This window comes from Megalobrama amblycephala, linkage group LG17, assembly GCF_018812025.1.
Source record: "Megalobrama amblycephala isolate DHTTF-2021 linkage group LG17, ASM1881202v1, whole genome shotgun sequence".
NCBI classification, from domain to species: domain Eukaryota; kingdom Metazoa; phylum Chordata; class Actinopteri; order Cypriniformes; family Xenocyprididae; genus Megalobrama; species Megalobrama amblycephala.
Window position 1 is genome coordinate 36314236 of NC_063060.1, and position 15648 is coordinate 36329883.

Sequence of the window (15648 nt, forward strand, 5' to 3'; positions counted from 1 at the left end):
GTCAACGACAGTGTCACGGAGATTGATGACATAAATAAATAAATAGATATTTTAATTTACTTTCGAATTTAAAATTGACTCTTAACAGATTTGAAGCTGTAACTGTCATGCCATATGAAAATAAATTCTCATTTGGTTAACTGTATAAATGTATTCTTAATCCATGGTCTCATGCGCTTTCTTTTCCACGTGCAGCCGCATAAACACTCCTGAGGTAACGTTAAATAAAATAAATGATAGAGCCTTAGCTGCTTTTCAACACTTTTACTTTGTCATGCCTATTCATACAATAAAATATACAAATGTAACACTCATCGCCATAACCATTCATACTTTCGTTCGTATAAAATGTATGAATACTCAAAACCAGAGAGCCGTTAAACTCTTTCAACGGCTCTGCTTCGTCGTAGTTCTGAATGGTGACGTGGTGCGCAATGACAGTTGGGTAATTTTACCTCTCTACTTCTGTGAAGTGATGTATCGATATTCCCTTATTCCCTTATTCCCTATGCCGTTCGCAGTGCCCTTCGAACGGAACATGTTCGCTCCCTTTGGAATGGAATCTCACTTAAGATGGCGAAATACCCTGTGAAGTCCACTTCGCAGTCCACTTACGGTCGAATGGAACACACCTGTGTGTCGAATCATATTCGATACACTGATTTGTGCTCCGAATCTTCCTGAAGCAGTATTTTGAAATCGGCCATCACTAAATAAGTGGTTATTTTGTTTTGTTTTTTGGCGCTCCAAAAATATTCTCGTCGCTTTATAATATTAATATTGAACCACTGTACTCACATGAACCGATTTAAATATGTTTTTAGTACCTTTATGGATCTTGAGAGAGGAAATGTCATTGCTCCCTATGAAGGCCTCACGGAGCCATCGGATTTCAACTAAAATATCTTAATTTGTGTTCCGAAGATTAACGAAGGTCTTACGGGTGTGGAACAACATGAGGGTAAGTAATAAATGACACTATTTTCATTTTTGGGTGAACTAACCCTTTAAGATTCGCAAACCAGTAAGTGCAAAGAAATTTGTACAAACAGCACCACACAATGGATTACCTGCAGAAGCCTGTAACTTGCTCAAAATCCTTAGTTCATGTCTCAAAAGTAAGTATTTATGTCAATGAGCAGATCACAGCCATCAGAATGACAAGTCCTTGTGTCATTGTTCACAAACAAGATAGTCAAAATGCTTAGTCATGTTGTCAATATAACAGTGTCAGTATTTTCAGATGTAAACTATGGCTATGATTTTGATGACAGTGGTTGAAAATGCAGAAGACTGATCTTTATATGTATGGCACATACAAATTTCAAAAGTACAAATTTACACGTTACTGTTGGATATTGTCTGCAAAAGGCTGGACAGGATTCACAGTTTCACTTTTACTTTTGGTCTGTCAACAAATTACATTACAATGTCAATGTACAATGTACACAAGCATTCGTTTTTCAATTTCATTATCATCCATTCAAAGAGGAAAACTTCGGAATAATTTTGTACTGTTATGTAAACAAGGTTCATGTAACAAACTGCAGTGAATTCTAAACAATAGACAGTGTTATTCTTGTTTTGTTAAGAAATTTTACAGAAGAAAACGTTGTATAATGATACCTGATGTTAGTGTTTTTAGGTCAGTATTTTATGACTGACAAAGTGTGTTTGCTGGGTGAAAACCTTTGCAAGTGTACTGGAAGAATGACTTGATTTGAGACATGAATGAAGTGTTTTGGTAGATTTAGTGCATTTTGAATGTGAAATTGACTGCTGTGCCAAGATGAAAGTTGGTTAGGAGAACTGTGTGAAGAGTTTTGAAAAGTATTGAGAAATGTGTCCTAACGACTGTAAAAAACTGTAATTAGGTATTGTTTACAACTGAAACCATTCAGCTGCGTGCAAGTTCAAGATCATTTGCAATTTATAGATTTCACATCTGAAAGAGAGGCATATGTTCATTAATCACACATACACATCAGAGAAATAATCGATCAAATTTAGGATGGTTTCTATGGCAAGCCATTTTAACTTTTATTCACATCTCAGGATATGAATTCTTGATATCTGTAATTGAATTGTTGAAATCAGGAATTACATTTCCACTAGTAACAATGTTAATTCTTGATATTAACAATTCCAATTCTTGATATCTGTGTATATTCACTAGTGAAATGTCACCATAGGCTGCCATTCAAATTCAATTGTTGATATCAAGAATTGATTTCTTACTATTTGAAATTCCTATTTCACATATCAGAAATACAATTCTTACTAGTAAAAATGTATTTCTGATATCAAATTTCTGATATCTAAAATGGCTTTCTTACATGTAACAATCACATTGATGATATCAGAAACTAACATTGTCACTAGTGAAAATCTAATTATTGATATCAAAAATTAACATTGTTTCTAGTAGCAATTCAATTGTTGATATCAAGATATCAAAACGGCACTAGTAACAAAGTAATTAATGATATCAAAAATTATGATTTTTACTAGTAAGAATTTATTTCTGATATGTGAAATTAAATTTCAACTAGTAAGAAATCAATTCTTGATATCAACAATTGAACTTGAATGGCAGCCTATGGTGACATTTCACTAGTGAAAATACAATTACAGATATCAAGAATTCTAGGTTTTACAGTGGAAATTCAAATGTTGATATCAAGAATACATATTTCTGCGAGTGATCAGGCAAACTGCCTTTCCCAGGATATAAATTGCTGATATCAAGAATTCTATAGTTTTTACTAGTGGAAATATAATTCTTGATATCAAAAATTTGCATTTTAACTAGTGAACACTGAATTGTTGATATCAAGAATTCATATCCTGAGAATAAAAAAAAGTCAAAACGGCTTGCCATAGGTTTCTGAGAAACATTCTATAAATGAGGCCCAAGATCTCTAGTGTCTAGCCTGCTGCAAAACAGTAATCAGACAGACTCAATGCCTTCGAATATGCTTTAATCATGGCCGGGAGGATCTCGGACCAATTTAAGAGAATTCCTCTTTACAAAAAGTGTACAATAGTTTTTATAGAATAGGAGCATGACAAAAGGTAACATGATTCATTACATAATTCTTCTCCAATATGATTGGTTCTTCATATGTATAATTCTCTGTTACTAGCAAATCTGGGTTTCTTGATACTTCAGCTTTTACTCAAGTCACGAGGTTATATATTTAGACAGCTGTCTAGTTTAGTTTCCCCTTTTGCTATAGACCCATTTTGGCACAAGTGTTGGGGACATTTAGTTTTCTAACGCATATAAATGTTAATCCCGCGAGACAAAGGAATGTTAGTTATGATTAATTAAAAATTCCTTAACAAAGCCAACAGTTAGCATTTAACCTTCAATAGTCCCTTAATATAATTTATAATCTACATCAATTTAAAACACTAATGAAAATAACCGCAACCAGTAAATACCAGCGTCTCACTGCAGGACATCCGTTTACAGATCTCTTCAAGATCCTGGACCTCTCAAATTCAGTGCCAATAAATTGTCTAAAGATCAAGATTTTTTTGAGATCAGGACAATTTTGAGGACAATTTAACAATGTTTCCTATGAAGAATATTTAGACATTTTAAAATTAGACTTTTTTTTTTAAACAATTATTAATTTGACTTGTTTGTTATTCAGCATAGGACATACTAATGAAGGCTATATTTTCCCTATTTCTCTTAAAATTACATAATTACACTGACACATATTTTGAAAAATGCTAATTAAGCAAAAACACATTAATCTTCATAATTAAATTTTTTAAATAATTTTTTTTTTTTTTTTTTTTTTTTTTTTAATTCACATAACCAGTTGCAAAGATCCTTGATCGTTTTTATTTCTCAGATGCATCCCAGACATCCAGTTTGTTGGTAATTTTCTGCTGTTTTTGACAACAGAGTTTCACCCCCAGTAATATGGGATCTCTTTGGGGGATTCAAACAATTGGATACAGTTTGTTTAATCTGCAATGAGAACAGTTAAAACCTTTTAATGCAGGAATATCTTGACAACAAAATTATTGGATCATGATGGTGAATTGAGGAGGTTTTTGTCCCCAATATGTGACTAATATGTGATGTACCTTTCCTTGTTCTCTGAGAAGGAAACAGGTCATCTCTCCCCGACATTCAACACAAGAAACTTGAGGCTGAGAAAAACAGAACAGTGTGAAACTGTAAGATTTAAAAAAAGTGTATTCTACAATGACTCCTATTGGGATTTAGACAATCAAGATCCTTACTGTAGCCTTATTTTGGATTTTACAGTCTTTCCGATGGACAAACGATTTTGTCTTGACACATGTGGTGGGTTTTAATAACACATTAAGCATGCGCTTGTCATAATTCTGTCATATAGGGGAAAGATACAGGTCAATAAATATGACAACCATAAATGTAGGACGTTTAAAGGTACCGTTCTTCGTGATCCCATGTTTCAAACTTTAGTTAGTGTGTAATGTTGTTGTTAGAGTATAAATAAAATCTGTAAAATTTTAAAGCTCAAAGTTCAATGCCAAGCGAGATATTTTATTTAACAGAAGTCGCCTACATCGAACGGCCAGTTTGGACTACATCCCTCTACTTCCTTCTTTAATGACTAAAACAGTTTTTTGACTAACCTCCGCCCACCGGAATACACAAGAGTTGCGTTTGTAGAGTATGTTTGTCGCCATGTCGTCGAAACGCTGTTATTTTCATCCCGCAGTCCAATCACCGGGTCTGATTCCGGCTCAAATTGATAGGGTAAAATTAAAGACATGTTTACAATAACACTGAGCGCGTGCATCTCCACGTTATGGTAAGAGGCGTGACCTTTCCGGGCAAGGAGCGCTAAGCTGCTGTCGAATCACAACACAGGAACCGCTGGCACAATCAGAACTCGTTACGTATTTCTGAAGGAGGGACTTCATAGAACAAGGAAGTCATCAGCCCGTTTTTATGACAGTGGAAACAGCGGTATACAGATAAGTAAATTATGTGAAAAATACTGTGTTTTTTTACACGCGAAACATGAACACATGTTATATTGCACACTATAAACACAATCAAAGCTTCAAAAAACCACGAAAAACGGGACCTTTAAAAAAAAATGATCAAGCACTTTTAGGCTGATGCATAAGCACAGAAAACAAACAATCAAAACAAACAAACAAACAGACAAATTACAGTAAAATGTAAAAAGGTTTAACATTTGAATAACTTACAGAACTTAAAATGGAGTCAAAATCAAGGTGTTTGGTTTTTCCATGTCTCTCATTGGCTGCTTTTATTGCCTTGTCAATAATTTTGTTTGTCTCAGGTTGGCCTAGTTGATATTCTTTCATTTCCACTGTGGACTCCAGCAGTAACAGAGCACTAAGCAGTAACAGTGAACCTCTCATCTTGCACAGTAACTGAAGTCCTTCACTGTTTGCCTGATCTGGTCAGAAGCAGTAACTGGTGTCACGTCTACACTGAACACAACAGCTGTGATTGGTCTGCTTTGTAAGAGGAGGCCCTCCCCAGGATGATGAAATAAGACAGAGCTTCTGCAGGTTTTATGAAGATAAATTTAAGACCCTTTTAAGATCAAGTTTTAAAGAATAAATCGTTAAGTCCACTATAAGGAGAATAATCCTGGAATGTTTTCATCAAAAACCTTAATTTCTTTTCGACTGAAGAAAGAAATACATGAACATCTTGGATGACATGGTGGTGAGTAAATTATCAGGAAAATTGTATTTGAAAGTGAACTAATCCTTTAAGTCGCAATGTTCAGAAAAGATCCATAGATCCAAAGTTCCTACGGATCACTGACAGTTATTAATATACAATCTTTCCATATGTATATGAAAAGTTTTTGTGATTCAATTAAATGTAATATGGGATATGAAGTACGGAAGAGGATTAGGGCCAAGCAATAATAAAAAAATAAAACCATCTCGAGATTAAAGTTGTTAAATTTCAAGAAAAAACTCGTTAAATTTCGAGAAAAAAGTCGAAATAAAATGTTGAGAATAAAGTAATTAAATTATGAGAAAAAAGTCGTTAAATTACGAGAAAAAATTCGTTAAATTATGAGAAAAAATTCGTTAAATTACGAGAACAAATTCGTTAAATTATGAGAAAAATGTCGTTAAATTTCGAGAAAAAAATCGAGATAAAATGTTGAGAACAAAGTCATTAAATTACGAGAAAAAAGTCGTTAAATTACGAGAAAAAAGTCGAGATAAAATGTTGAGAATAAACTCATTAAATTATGACTTTATTCTCAACATTTTATCTCGACTTTTTTCTCGTAATTTAATGACTTTATTCTCAACATTTTATCTCGACTTTTTTCTTGAAATTTAATGAGTTCATTCTCAACATTTTATTTCGACTATTTCGTTTTTTCTCGAAATTTAACAACTTTAATCTCGAGATGGTTTTATTTTTTTATTATTGCTTGGCCCTAATCTTCTTCCGTAATGAAGGCAGTGAGCTTCCATTCAAATTGATCAAATTTTATTGACAATGATAGCCTTTAGAAAAATCGACGGATGAAAACAATCAGTCTAAAAGAAAGAAAAAAACGTCGATTTTGTTGTACCACATATAGCCTACATTAACAAGGATGTGAAAAACATCATATAAAAAAAGACATTTTAAATACAGATGAGAAATGTAAATATCTGTTTAAAGACCTTTTATTTGTTTATAATAGGGGAAGAAATGTGCAGGATTATTGGTGCATGCATCCAAAAACAGTTAAAGGTCCAGTAGGCTTTTTCCATGTAAACTTTGTTTGGCTTGTCGTGACCTAAAATGGTTAATAAGTTTGAGCTACTCGAAAATACAAGAATTTGAAATTAGACATTTTATTTCTTCATAATACAGTTAATGAATTATCTTTTAGTGGAACAGATATGGTACTTCCAATGCATTGTTTTACCAAGAACAGAAATTACAAACTGAAAGCAAAGTCTGAATACTGTACAATTACATGGACTGAATGAAGACTTTAATCTGTCTAGTTATTTTTTTTTCTCTCCTGCTCAAATATTAACATGAAAATTAGATAACGCTCTTGAATTGGACAGCTGTTTTAATCCTTCAATCCCTCATTTAGTGATTTATTAGTATGATATACATCATGTAGGTTTTGCTCATGAAGTTCGTTATTTGTTTTTCTGCTTTCAAAGTACAAATGGAAAGTTTTCACAACCCCTGATAAAACACTCAATGTTTGATCTGAACTTAAACCAACAATATGCAAATATCACCCTTGGCTCATGGCTGCATTATGTCCACTATTTATACCTTGTTTATTTCACTTACTGCACTTTAACCATAATTCCAGCACCAGTTATTCTTCTAAACAGAGGACAAAGTTCACCAAAACAAGCTTCCATACAATTTCTTAAAGAGAAAAGACCCAAATGTCATATTTGAAGAATTTATTGTTCTGGCATTTTAAACCAAGAGCATCATAACAGGCTATTGACAATATTTTAAACAATAAAAGGGAGGGGAGAAAAAAAACAAAAAACTGAATTTGAACAACATCTGATTGGTGGAATGGGGAGTAAACCAATGAACCAAAAAAAGGGGGAGGGGCGTCCAGTCATTCACATTAAAGTACAGCAACAATAAAAAAAATATTCATGAGCGTTTCCTTGCCTCTGTCCCAAGAAGGGATCATTAATAATATCAATATCAACATCGATAAAAAATAATTACAAGTTATAAAGAGAAGCCAGCACCACTGGGAAGAGTGGCTGGCGGCTGCGTCTGTGTAAGTGTGAAAGAGGAAAAGGAGAGATATGAGAGAGAAGAAAAAGTTATGAAGGGCAGGATGTATTTGACAGTCTATGCGGAGAGGTCACTGTTGTCAAACCGTTCCTGATCGTACACCTCAGCGATGACCTTGCGACCTCCGAACCAGCGGTTGTTGAGCGCCTGAATGGCCTTGTTCGTTTCTGATGCTGCTGAAAACTCTACAAAGATCTTCACAATGTCTTCGGCATCCTCCTCCTCACCCTGCTTCTCCTGGTAAATGATCACTCTATTAACGGCTCCGAACTTCCCACATTCCTCCGTTACTTCTCCTTCCAGATCATCATCTATGTCTTCAGGGCCAACCATGTTCCTGAGCACCATAACCGTAGACTGTGGAAAGAGAGTACAGAAAAGTGTTTCAATCTAGAAGATAAAGGATCACTTGCATACAATACTAGGGCTGCATGATACGCAAAAATAACATTGAAATCGTGCTTGAACGCTATTCTTAAACGTTATTAAGACTGCAATTATTTTTTTATGCGCAGCTTGTCAATGAAGTTTGGCTCCAAATGCTGATCCATCTGAAAGCACTGCGAGTTTGAGTCACTTATAACGTACATTTGAAAAGCAACACGCGTCCAAACATCTTTCCAGACATGAGAAGCATTTATTAACATCTTGTCCAACAAAAGACAACATTTAATAACATGTTTTTACTCAAATCACTTCATATAGACAGTTGAGCATCCTTCTGTGAGATGATGTGGCTTCTTACACAGAATAAGGCAGTGGTGTGTTTATTAGTCATGTTTAATCAATCCAAGCGTTTCAATCTTCTGTTTATTCAGCTACAGCGATAGTATGATGTCCATAGGGATTTCCTGGAATGACGTGTTATCTACTTCTGCAGCAGGGCATATTTGGAGTTCTCTGGCTTTCAGATGGAGAAGCATTTACTACTAAACAGAGCCGTACATCTCTGACAAGCTGCGCATAAAATAATCACAGCCTTTGCCAAATCGCGTGTGATCAAATTTGCGATAAATCACGATATATCATGCAGACCTAAACATTACCATTCAAAAGTTTGGGGTCAGTAAGGTTTATTTATTCTAAAGAAATACTTTTATTCAGTAAGGATGCATTAATTGATCAAAAGTGGGATTTACAAAAGATTTCTAAATCAAATAAATGCTGCTTTTTAAACTTTCTATTCATCAAAGAATCCTAAAAAAAGTTTTCAGAAAATTGACAACCGTTTTCAATATTGTTTCTTGAGCATCAAATCATAAGCATCAAGGTCATGTGACACTGAAGACTGGAGTAATGGGCCTCATTCATGAAATACAAGCAGAACAAATTTTTCTGTAAGTCATACGTAAAGCAGTTCTGACATAAATGTTAAGATTCATGAAAAACTGTTCAACGCAGCACTCATCACTGTCACTTTTTACCCAGCCGTCCAATCACAGTGGTGTAGGGGCGGGACAAATACTACACTGACCAACCATCCTACTAGTACACTTCCAAGATGATGCGCATCCTGATTCCAATGAATATGAATGTAAAAACAAACTTTAACATTAGACATTGTTCATGTAATGTTACCTTCCTTTTTGTTTTTTGTCAGCTCTTTTCAAAGCGATTTTACGTAATTTTTATTATATTTTGTCGTAATTGACACAAAAACACAATATGCTCTCATTGTGGCATTGCGACATCATGTTGTAGGAGTGACTGGAACTCACTGACGTCTGAAGTAGGGACATTTAAAGGCAAAAACCACTATATATTTTGACTTGTGTGCTTACATTATCACAAATGTTTCCAAGAATCTTTAAATCAAAAGAAATAAGCAATTTTAACCAGGACACAGACCGTGTCCGTGCGTCGCCTATCAATGACATCATACCTGCATTACCCTCGATTTCCGGTTTTATTTTGTGGAAACCATGGAAACACCAAAGACGCTTTAATATATTATGTGTTTTATTAGACAGTTGAGCAACTGTTTGGATACATTCATTGACAGAAAACCAATCAAGTTTTTCTTGATTTACCGCAAGTACCATGTTTTACCATACGTAATTGACAAATCAGCAGCCTCGTTCAGCTCCAACGGCTTTCAGTCACACCCTGCTTCATACTACAGTAATGTTAATAAATCTTTAATACATTAGCTCACCCATGAATATGATTTCTCAGTCCCATCGGATTCTTTTCCACCGGCTGTAGACGTGAAGACGACACCTCCCATGATTCCACGAAGTCAAGGCATCATCAAGCTACGCCTTTGTTTTGAATAAGCGACCTATAGAGGCGAAAAAGTACATATTGTGCCTTTAATTTGCAAACACAGCATAAGGGGCCTCATTTATAAAGCATGAGTACACACAGATTTGATGTTAGTGTGTGTGTACGCTTAAATCCACACCAACTCTCATATTTATAAAAACGGTCTTTGACTTGGGAAAGTGCTTAGAGTCACGTCAGAGTCTGAGCAGACATACGCACTTTTCCTGAAACCATTCAGCTACTGGCAAGTTCAAGATCATTTTCGATTTATAGATTTCACATCTGAAAGAGAGGCGTATGTTCAATATATGAATCACACGTACACACATCGGAGAAATGAACGATCAAATTTAGGACAGTTTCTGCAAAACATTTTGTAAATGGGGCCCAAGATCTCTAGTGTCTAGGCTGCTGTGCAACAGAATCAGACAGACTCAATGCCTTCGAATATGCTTTAATCATGGCCGGGAGGATCTCGGACCAATTTAAGAGAATTCTGCTTGACAAAAAGTGTTTTTATAGAATAGGAGCATGAAAAAAGATGACATGATTCATTACATAATTCTTCTCCAATATGATTGGTTCTTCATATGTATAATTCTCTGTTACAAGGTAAAAGCTAATCTGGGTTTCTTGATACTTCAGCTTGTTACTCAAGTCATGAGGTTATATTTAGACAGCTATATAGTTTAGTTTCCCCTTTTGTTATAGACCAGGGATGGACAACTTCAGTCCTGGAGGGCCACTGCCCAGCAGAGTTTAGCTCCAACCCTAATCAAACACACCTGAACCAGCTAATCAAGGTCTTTAGGATTAGTAGAAAGTTATAGGCAAGTAAGTTTTTATCAGGGATGGAGATAAACTCTGCAGGACACTGGCCCTCCAGGACCGGAGTTGCCCATCCCTGTTATAGACACATTTTGGCACAAGTGTTGGCAACATTTAGTTTTCTAAAGCATATAAATGTTAATCCTGCAAGAAAAAGGAATGTTAGTTATGATTAATTAAAAAATCCCTTAACAAAGCCAACAGTTAGCATTTGACCTTCAATAGTCCCTTAATATAATTTGAATTGATCTATATCCAGAGGTGGGAAGTCCAGGGGCCAGAGAGTAAAAGTCCTGCCACATTTTTATTCCACCCACTGAAGCATTAATGAGATAAATAAGTGATTAATTGAGTGATGATTGACCATTATTGAAGACACCTGATGATAACAAGCAGAATCACCAATGGAGAAAATCACAATTTTTAAGTTACCATCATCGAGGTCAGGGTTTGTTTTAGTTGAGCTCTTGACCCTTGACTTTTTAATATTAGATTTTGTTTGGGCAGTTTTAACAGCATTAAAATCAACCAGACAAGCAAAGTTAAAAGATGATCAGGTGGTGTTGGTTATGTTTTCAGATAATCATTATTTGTTCTGAATCATTGAACTCATTTAGAGCCCAGTCTAAGTTAGATTTACATTATTGATTACAGCAGCACTGTGATTCTACAGCAGATGATCAACTTTATCAATACAAATTTTTTTTTTTTTTTTTTTTTGAAAGTTGACCTTATCACAAAGAAAGATTTATTTTAGGCACACACAGACATCAAGAATCAGCGTATGAATCTCAACAATGGTGACAAGCAACATATTCTGATAAACAGATCAACTCTGAACATTAGAAAACAAGCTACTAAAAAGTCACAGAAAAATAGCAAAATTTAAATAGTGAGACTAAAGAAAATGACTAAGACAATTCAGCTCATAATTTATTCATGCAGCAATGCATGATGGGAGGCATGGATGAATTTTGATTGGTGGCACCCAGAATGCATTGCAACATGCTTTATGATGGCCACCACTGTTGAGATTCACAGACTGATTCTTGATGTCTGTGTGTCTAGATGAAACGTTTTATTTTTAAATCAGAACTTTAAACTATATATATATATATTTGTATTGTAGAACTTGATGATCTGCTGTAGAATCACAGTGCTGCTGTAATCAATAATGTAAATCTAACTAAGATTGGGCTCTAAATGAGTTCAGTGATTCAGATCAAATAATGATTATGTGAAAGCATAACCAACACCACCCTATCATCTTTTAACTTTGCTTGTCTGGTTGATTTTAATGCAGTTAAAACTGCCCAAACAAAATCTAATATTAAAAAGTCAAGGGTCAAGAGTGCAACTAAAACAAACCCTGACCTTGATGATGGTAACTTAAAAATAGTGATTTTCTCCATTGGTGATTCTGCTTGTTATCATCAGGTGTCTTCAATAATGCTCAATCATCACTCAATTAAACACTTATTTATCTCATTAATGCTTCAGTGGGTGGAATAAAAATGTGGCAGGACTTTTACTCTCTGGCCCCTGGACTTCCCACCTCTGGATATAGATCAATTTAAAACACTAATGAAAACAACCAGTAAATACCAGCATCTCACTGCAGGACAGATCTCTTTTGCAGTTTACAGATCTCTTCAAGATCCTGGACCCCTCAAATTCAGTGCCAAAAACTTGTCTAAAGATCAAGATTTTATTCATGAAAATTCATGACAATTTAACATTGTTTTCTATGAAGAATATTTAGACATTTTAAAAACTATTTTTAAACAATTATTAATTTGTCTTGTTATTCAGCACTAGGACATACTAAAGAAGGCTACTATATTTTCCATATTTCTCTCAAAATTACTTAATTACACTGAAACATATTATGAAAACTATTATGAAAATACACATTAATCTTCATAATTAAATTCTTGGCCCGAGGTCAGTTTTATAAGGTACATTTCATTAGTTGTTTAGCCAGTTTCAAAGATCCTTGATTATTTTTATTTCTCAGATGCATCCCAGACATCCAGTTTGTTGCTCATTTATGTGTCAAAGGATATGCCTCCCCAGAAATATGGAATCTCTTTAGGTAATTCAAACACTTGGATATAGTTTGTTTAATCTGCAATGAGAACAGGTAAAAACTTTTAGTGCAGGAAAGTCTTGACAACAATCATGATGGTGAATTAAGGAGGTTTTTGTCCCCAATATGTGACTTATGATGTGTTATACCTTTTCTTGTTCTCTGAGAGAGAAACAGGTCATCTCTCCCCGACAATCAATGCAAGAAACTTGAGGCTGAGAAAAACAGAGCAGTGTGAAACTGTAAGATTTTTTTAAAAAGTGTATTCTACAATGACTCCTATAGGCATTTAGACAATCAAGATCCTTCTGTGAGAGTGAGTAGATACTTACTGTAGCCTTTGGATTTTGGATTTTACAGTCTTTCCGATGGACAAACGGTTCTGCCCTGTCACATGTGGTGGGTTTTAATAACACATTAAGCATGCGCTTAGCAGAATCCTGTCATATAGGGAAATATACAGGTAAAGCATAAAGATGACAATCATAAATGTAGGAAATGTTAAATATTTTTATCAAGCACTTTAAGGTCGATGCATAAGCACAGAAAACAAACAATCAAAACAAACATTTGAATTAAATAACTTACTACTCTTAAAATGGAGGCAAAATCAAGGTGTTTGGTTTTTCCATGTCTCTAATTGGCTGCTTTTATTGCTCTGTCAATAATGTCTGTATCATGTTGGCTTAGTTGATCATATCCATTTCCGTCTGTGGACTCCAGCAGTAACAGTGAACCTCTCATCTTGCACAGTAACTGAAGTCCTTCACTGTTTGCCTGATCTGGTCAGAAGCAGTAACTGGTGTCACGTCTACACTGAACACAACAGCTGTGATTGGTCTGCTTTGTAGGTGGAGACCCTCCCCAGGATGATGAAATAAGACAGAGCTTCTGCAGGTTTTATGAAGATAAATTTAAGACCCTTTCAAGATCAAGTCATAGAAATTTAGAATAAATCAAGAATAAATCAAAGGGTACACTATCAGTAAATAAATTTTCAAACATACCTTGGTCATAAAAACTTGAAGCTCAATAAAATCTCTTTACTTTCTTATACAAATATTCTGATTTGTCAATCTAAAAGCTAAAATAATATATAATAAGACCCGCATGACTCAAACCCACTTTATAAGGAGGTGAACCATTATAAACTAAACGCATGTCAACACAACTGACAAAACTAGTATTGCAAATACTCTTTTAAGTACCAATTTAACAACTCTAAGCCGCAATGTTCAGAAAAGATCCATAGATCCAAAGTTCCTACGGGTCACTGACAGTTATTAATATACAATCTTTCCATATGTATATGAACAGTTTTTGTGATTCAATTAAATGTAAAAATTGAATTTATCTTGGCATAGTTAAATAACAAGAGTTCAGTACATGGAAATGACATACAGTGAGTCTCAAACTCCATTGTTTCCTCCTTCTTGTGTAAATCTCATTTGTTTAAAAGACCTCTGAAGAACAGGCGAATCTCAACATAACACTGACTGTGACATAACAGTCGGGATCATTAATATGTACGCCCCAATATTTGCATATGCCAGTCCATGATCAAGGCATTAGACAAGGGCAGCCAGTATTAACGTCTGGATCTGTGCACAGCTGAATCATCAGACTAGGTAAGCAAGCAAGAACAACAGTGAAAAATGACAGATGGAGCAATAATAACTGACATGATCCATGATATTTTTTGTGATATTTGTGAATTGTCTTTCTAATAACTGTTTCGTTAGCATGTTTCTAATGTACTGTTAAATGTGGTTAAAGTTACCATTGTTTCTTATTGTATTCACGGAGATAAGAGAGCCGTCGCTATTTTCATTATTAAACACTTGCAGTCTGTATAATTCATAAACAACTTCATTCTTTATAAACCTCTCCAATAGTGTAGCATTAGCCATTAGCCATGGATCACAGCCTCAAATTCATTCAGAATCAAATGTAAACATCCAAATAAATACAATACTCACATAATTTGACGCATGCATGCAGTATGCATGACGAACACTTTGTAAAGATCCATTTTGAGGGTTATATTAGCAGTGTGAACTTTGTTTATGCACTGTTTAAGGCAAGAGCGAGCTCCGTGGGCGGGGAGCGTGAGCATTTAAAGGGGCTGCAACATGAATCGCGCATTTCTAATTATGCCCCAAAATAGGCAGTTAAAAAAAAAAAAAAAAAAAAAATCTATGGGGTATTTTGAGCTGAAACTTCACAGACGCATTCAGGGGACACCTTAGACTTACATTACAAGAAAGAAAAAATCGTCGATTTTGTTGTACCACATATAGCCTCCATTAACAAGGATGTGAAACATCATTAAAAAACACAGGCATATTTTAAATACAGATGAGAAATGTAAATATGTTTAAAGACCTTTATTTGTGTTTTATGGGGAAACAATCTGCAGGATTATTGGTGCATGCTGATACAGCTGCTGTTGACATCCAAAAACAGTTAAAGATCCAGTAGGCTTTTTCCCCTCATGTAGACATAGCTTGTGACCTAAAACGGTTAATAAGTTACACGAGTATTACTCGAAAATACAAGAATTTGAAATTAGACATTTTATTTCTTCATCATACAGTTAATGAATTCTTTTTGTGGAACAGATATGGTACTTCCAATGCGTTGTTATACCAAGAACGGAAATTACAAA

The 15648-nt window shown here is 34.8% G+C and overlaps 2 protein-coding genes and 1 long non-coding RNA gene across 5 annotated transcripts; all 3 read right to left on the reverse strand.

Moving 5' to 3' along the window:
- Positions 1 to 2964: 2964 nt before the first annotated feature.
- LOC125250452 (cystatin-like protein) lies at positions 2965 to 5505 on the reverse strand. Of its 2 annotated transcripts, XM_048163030.1 has the most exons (4): positions 5230 to 5478; positions 4267 to 4371; positions 4108 to 4173; positions 2965 to 3988 (listed from the first exon to the last, which is right to left on the reverse strand). In XM_048163030.1, exons 1-4 carry the CDS (start codon positions 5404 to 5406, stop codon positions 3866 to 3868), a joined length of 471 nt encoding a protein of 156 aa, XP_048018987.1. In that variant the 5' UTR covers positions 5407 to 5478; the 3' UTR covers positions 2965 to 3865. The 2 variants fall into 2 exon arrangements, with proteins under 2 accessions (XP_048018987.1, XP_048018988.1); XM_048163031.1 differs by lacking the exon at positions 4267 to 4371 and having other exon boundaries at positions 5230 to 5505.
- A 1923-nt stretch (positions 5506 to 7428) lies between these two features.
- Positions 7429 to 10008, reverse strand: LOC125250454 (poly(U)-binding-splicing factor PUF60-like). The gene is made up of 2 exons (XM_048163033.1): positions 9954 to 10008; positions 7429 to 8155 (listed from the first exon to the last, which is right to left on the reverse strand). The coding sequence occupies exon 2, from the start codon at positions 8144 to 8146 to the stop codon at positions 7856 to 7858; it is 291 nt and encodes a 96-aa protein (XP_048018990.1). The 5' UTR covers positions 8147 to 8155; positions 9954 to 10008; the 3' UTR covers positions 7429 to 7855.
- A 10-nt stretch (positions 10009 to 10018) lies between these two features.
- Positions 10019 to 14974, reverse strand: LOC125250455. 2 transcript variants are annotated; one of them, XR_007180802.1, is made up of 5 exons: positions 13569 to 13784; positions 13313 to 13420; positions 13130 to 13195; positions 12497 to 13019; positions 10019 to 10079 (listed from the first exon to the last, which is right to left on the reverse strand). It is a non-coding gene; the product is annotated as an uncharacterized LOC125250455 (long non-coding RNA). The 2 variants fall into 2 exon arrangements; XR_007180801.1 differs by lacking the exon at positions 10019 to 10079 and adding an exon at positions 14960 to 14974 and having other exon boundaries at positions 12586 to 13019; positions 13569 to 13871.
- Positions 14975 to 15648: the final 674 nt, after the last annotated feature.

Excerpts from the sequence above, each read along its gene's own strand:
- LOC125250454 (XM_048163033.1), bottom strand. The coding sequence starts at position 8,146 with ATGGTGCTCAGGAACATGGTTGGCCCTGAAGACATAGATGATGATCTG.
- LOC125250452 (XM_048163030.1), bottom strand. The coding sequence starts at position 5,406 with ATGAGAGGTTCACTGTTACTGCTTAGTGCTCTGTTACTGCTGGAGTCC. Across the intron at positions 4,372-5,229 it reads TTGACTCCATTTTAAGTTCT|AATTATGACAAGCGCATGCT; the intron begins GTAAGTTATTCA and ends CCTATATGACAG. Across the intron at positions 4,174-4,266 it reads AAATCCAAAATAAGGCTACA|CCTCAAGTTTCTTGTGTTGA; the intron begins GTAAGGATCTTG and ends TGTTTTTCTCAG.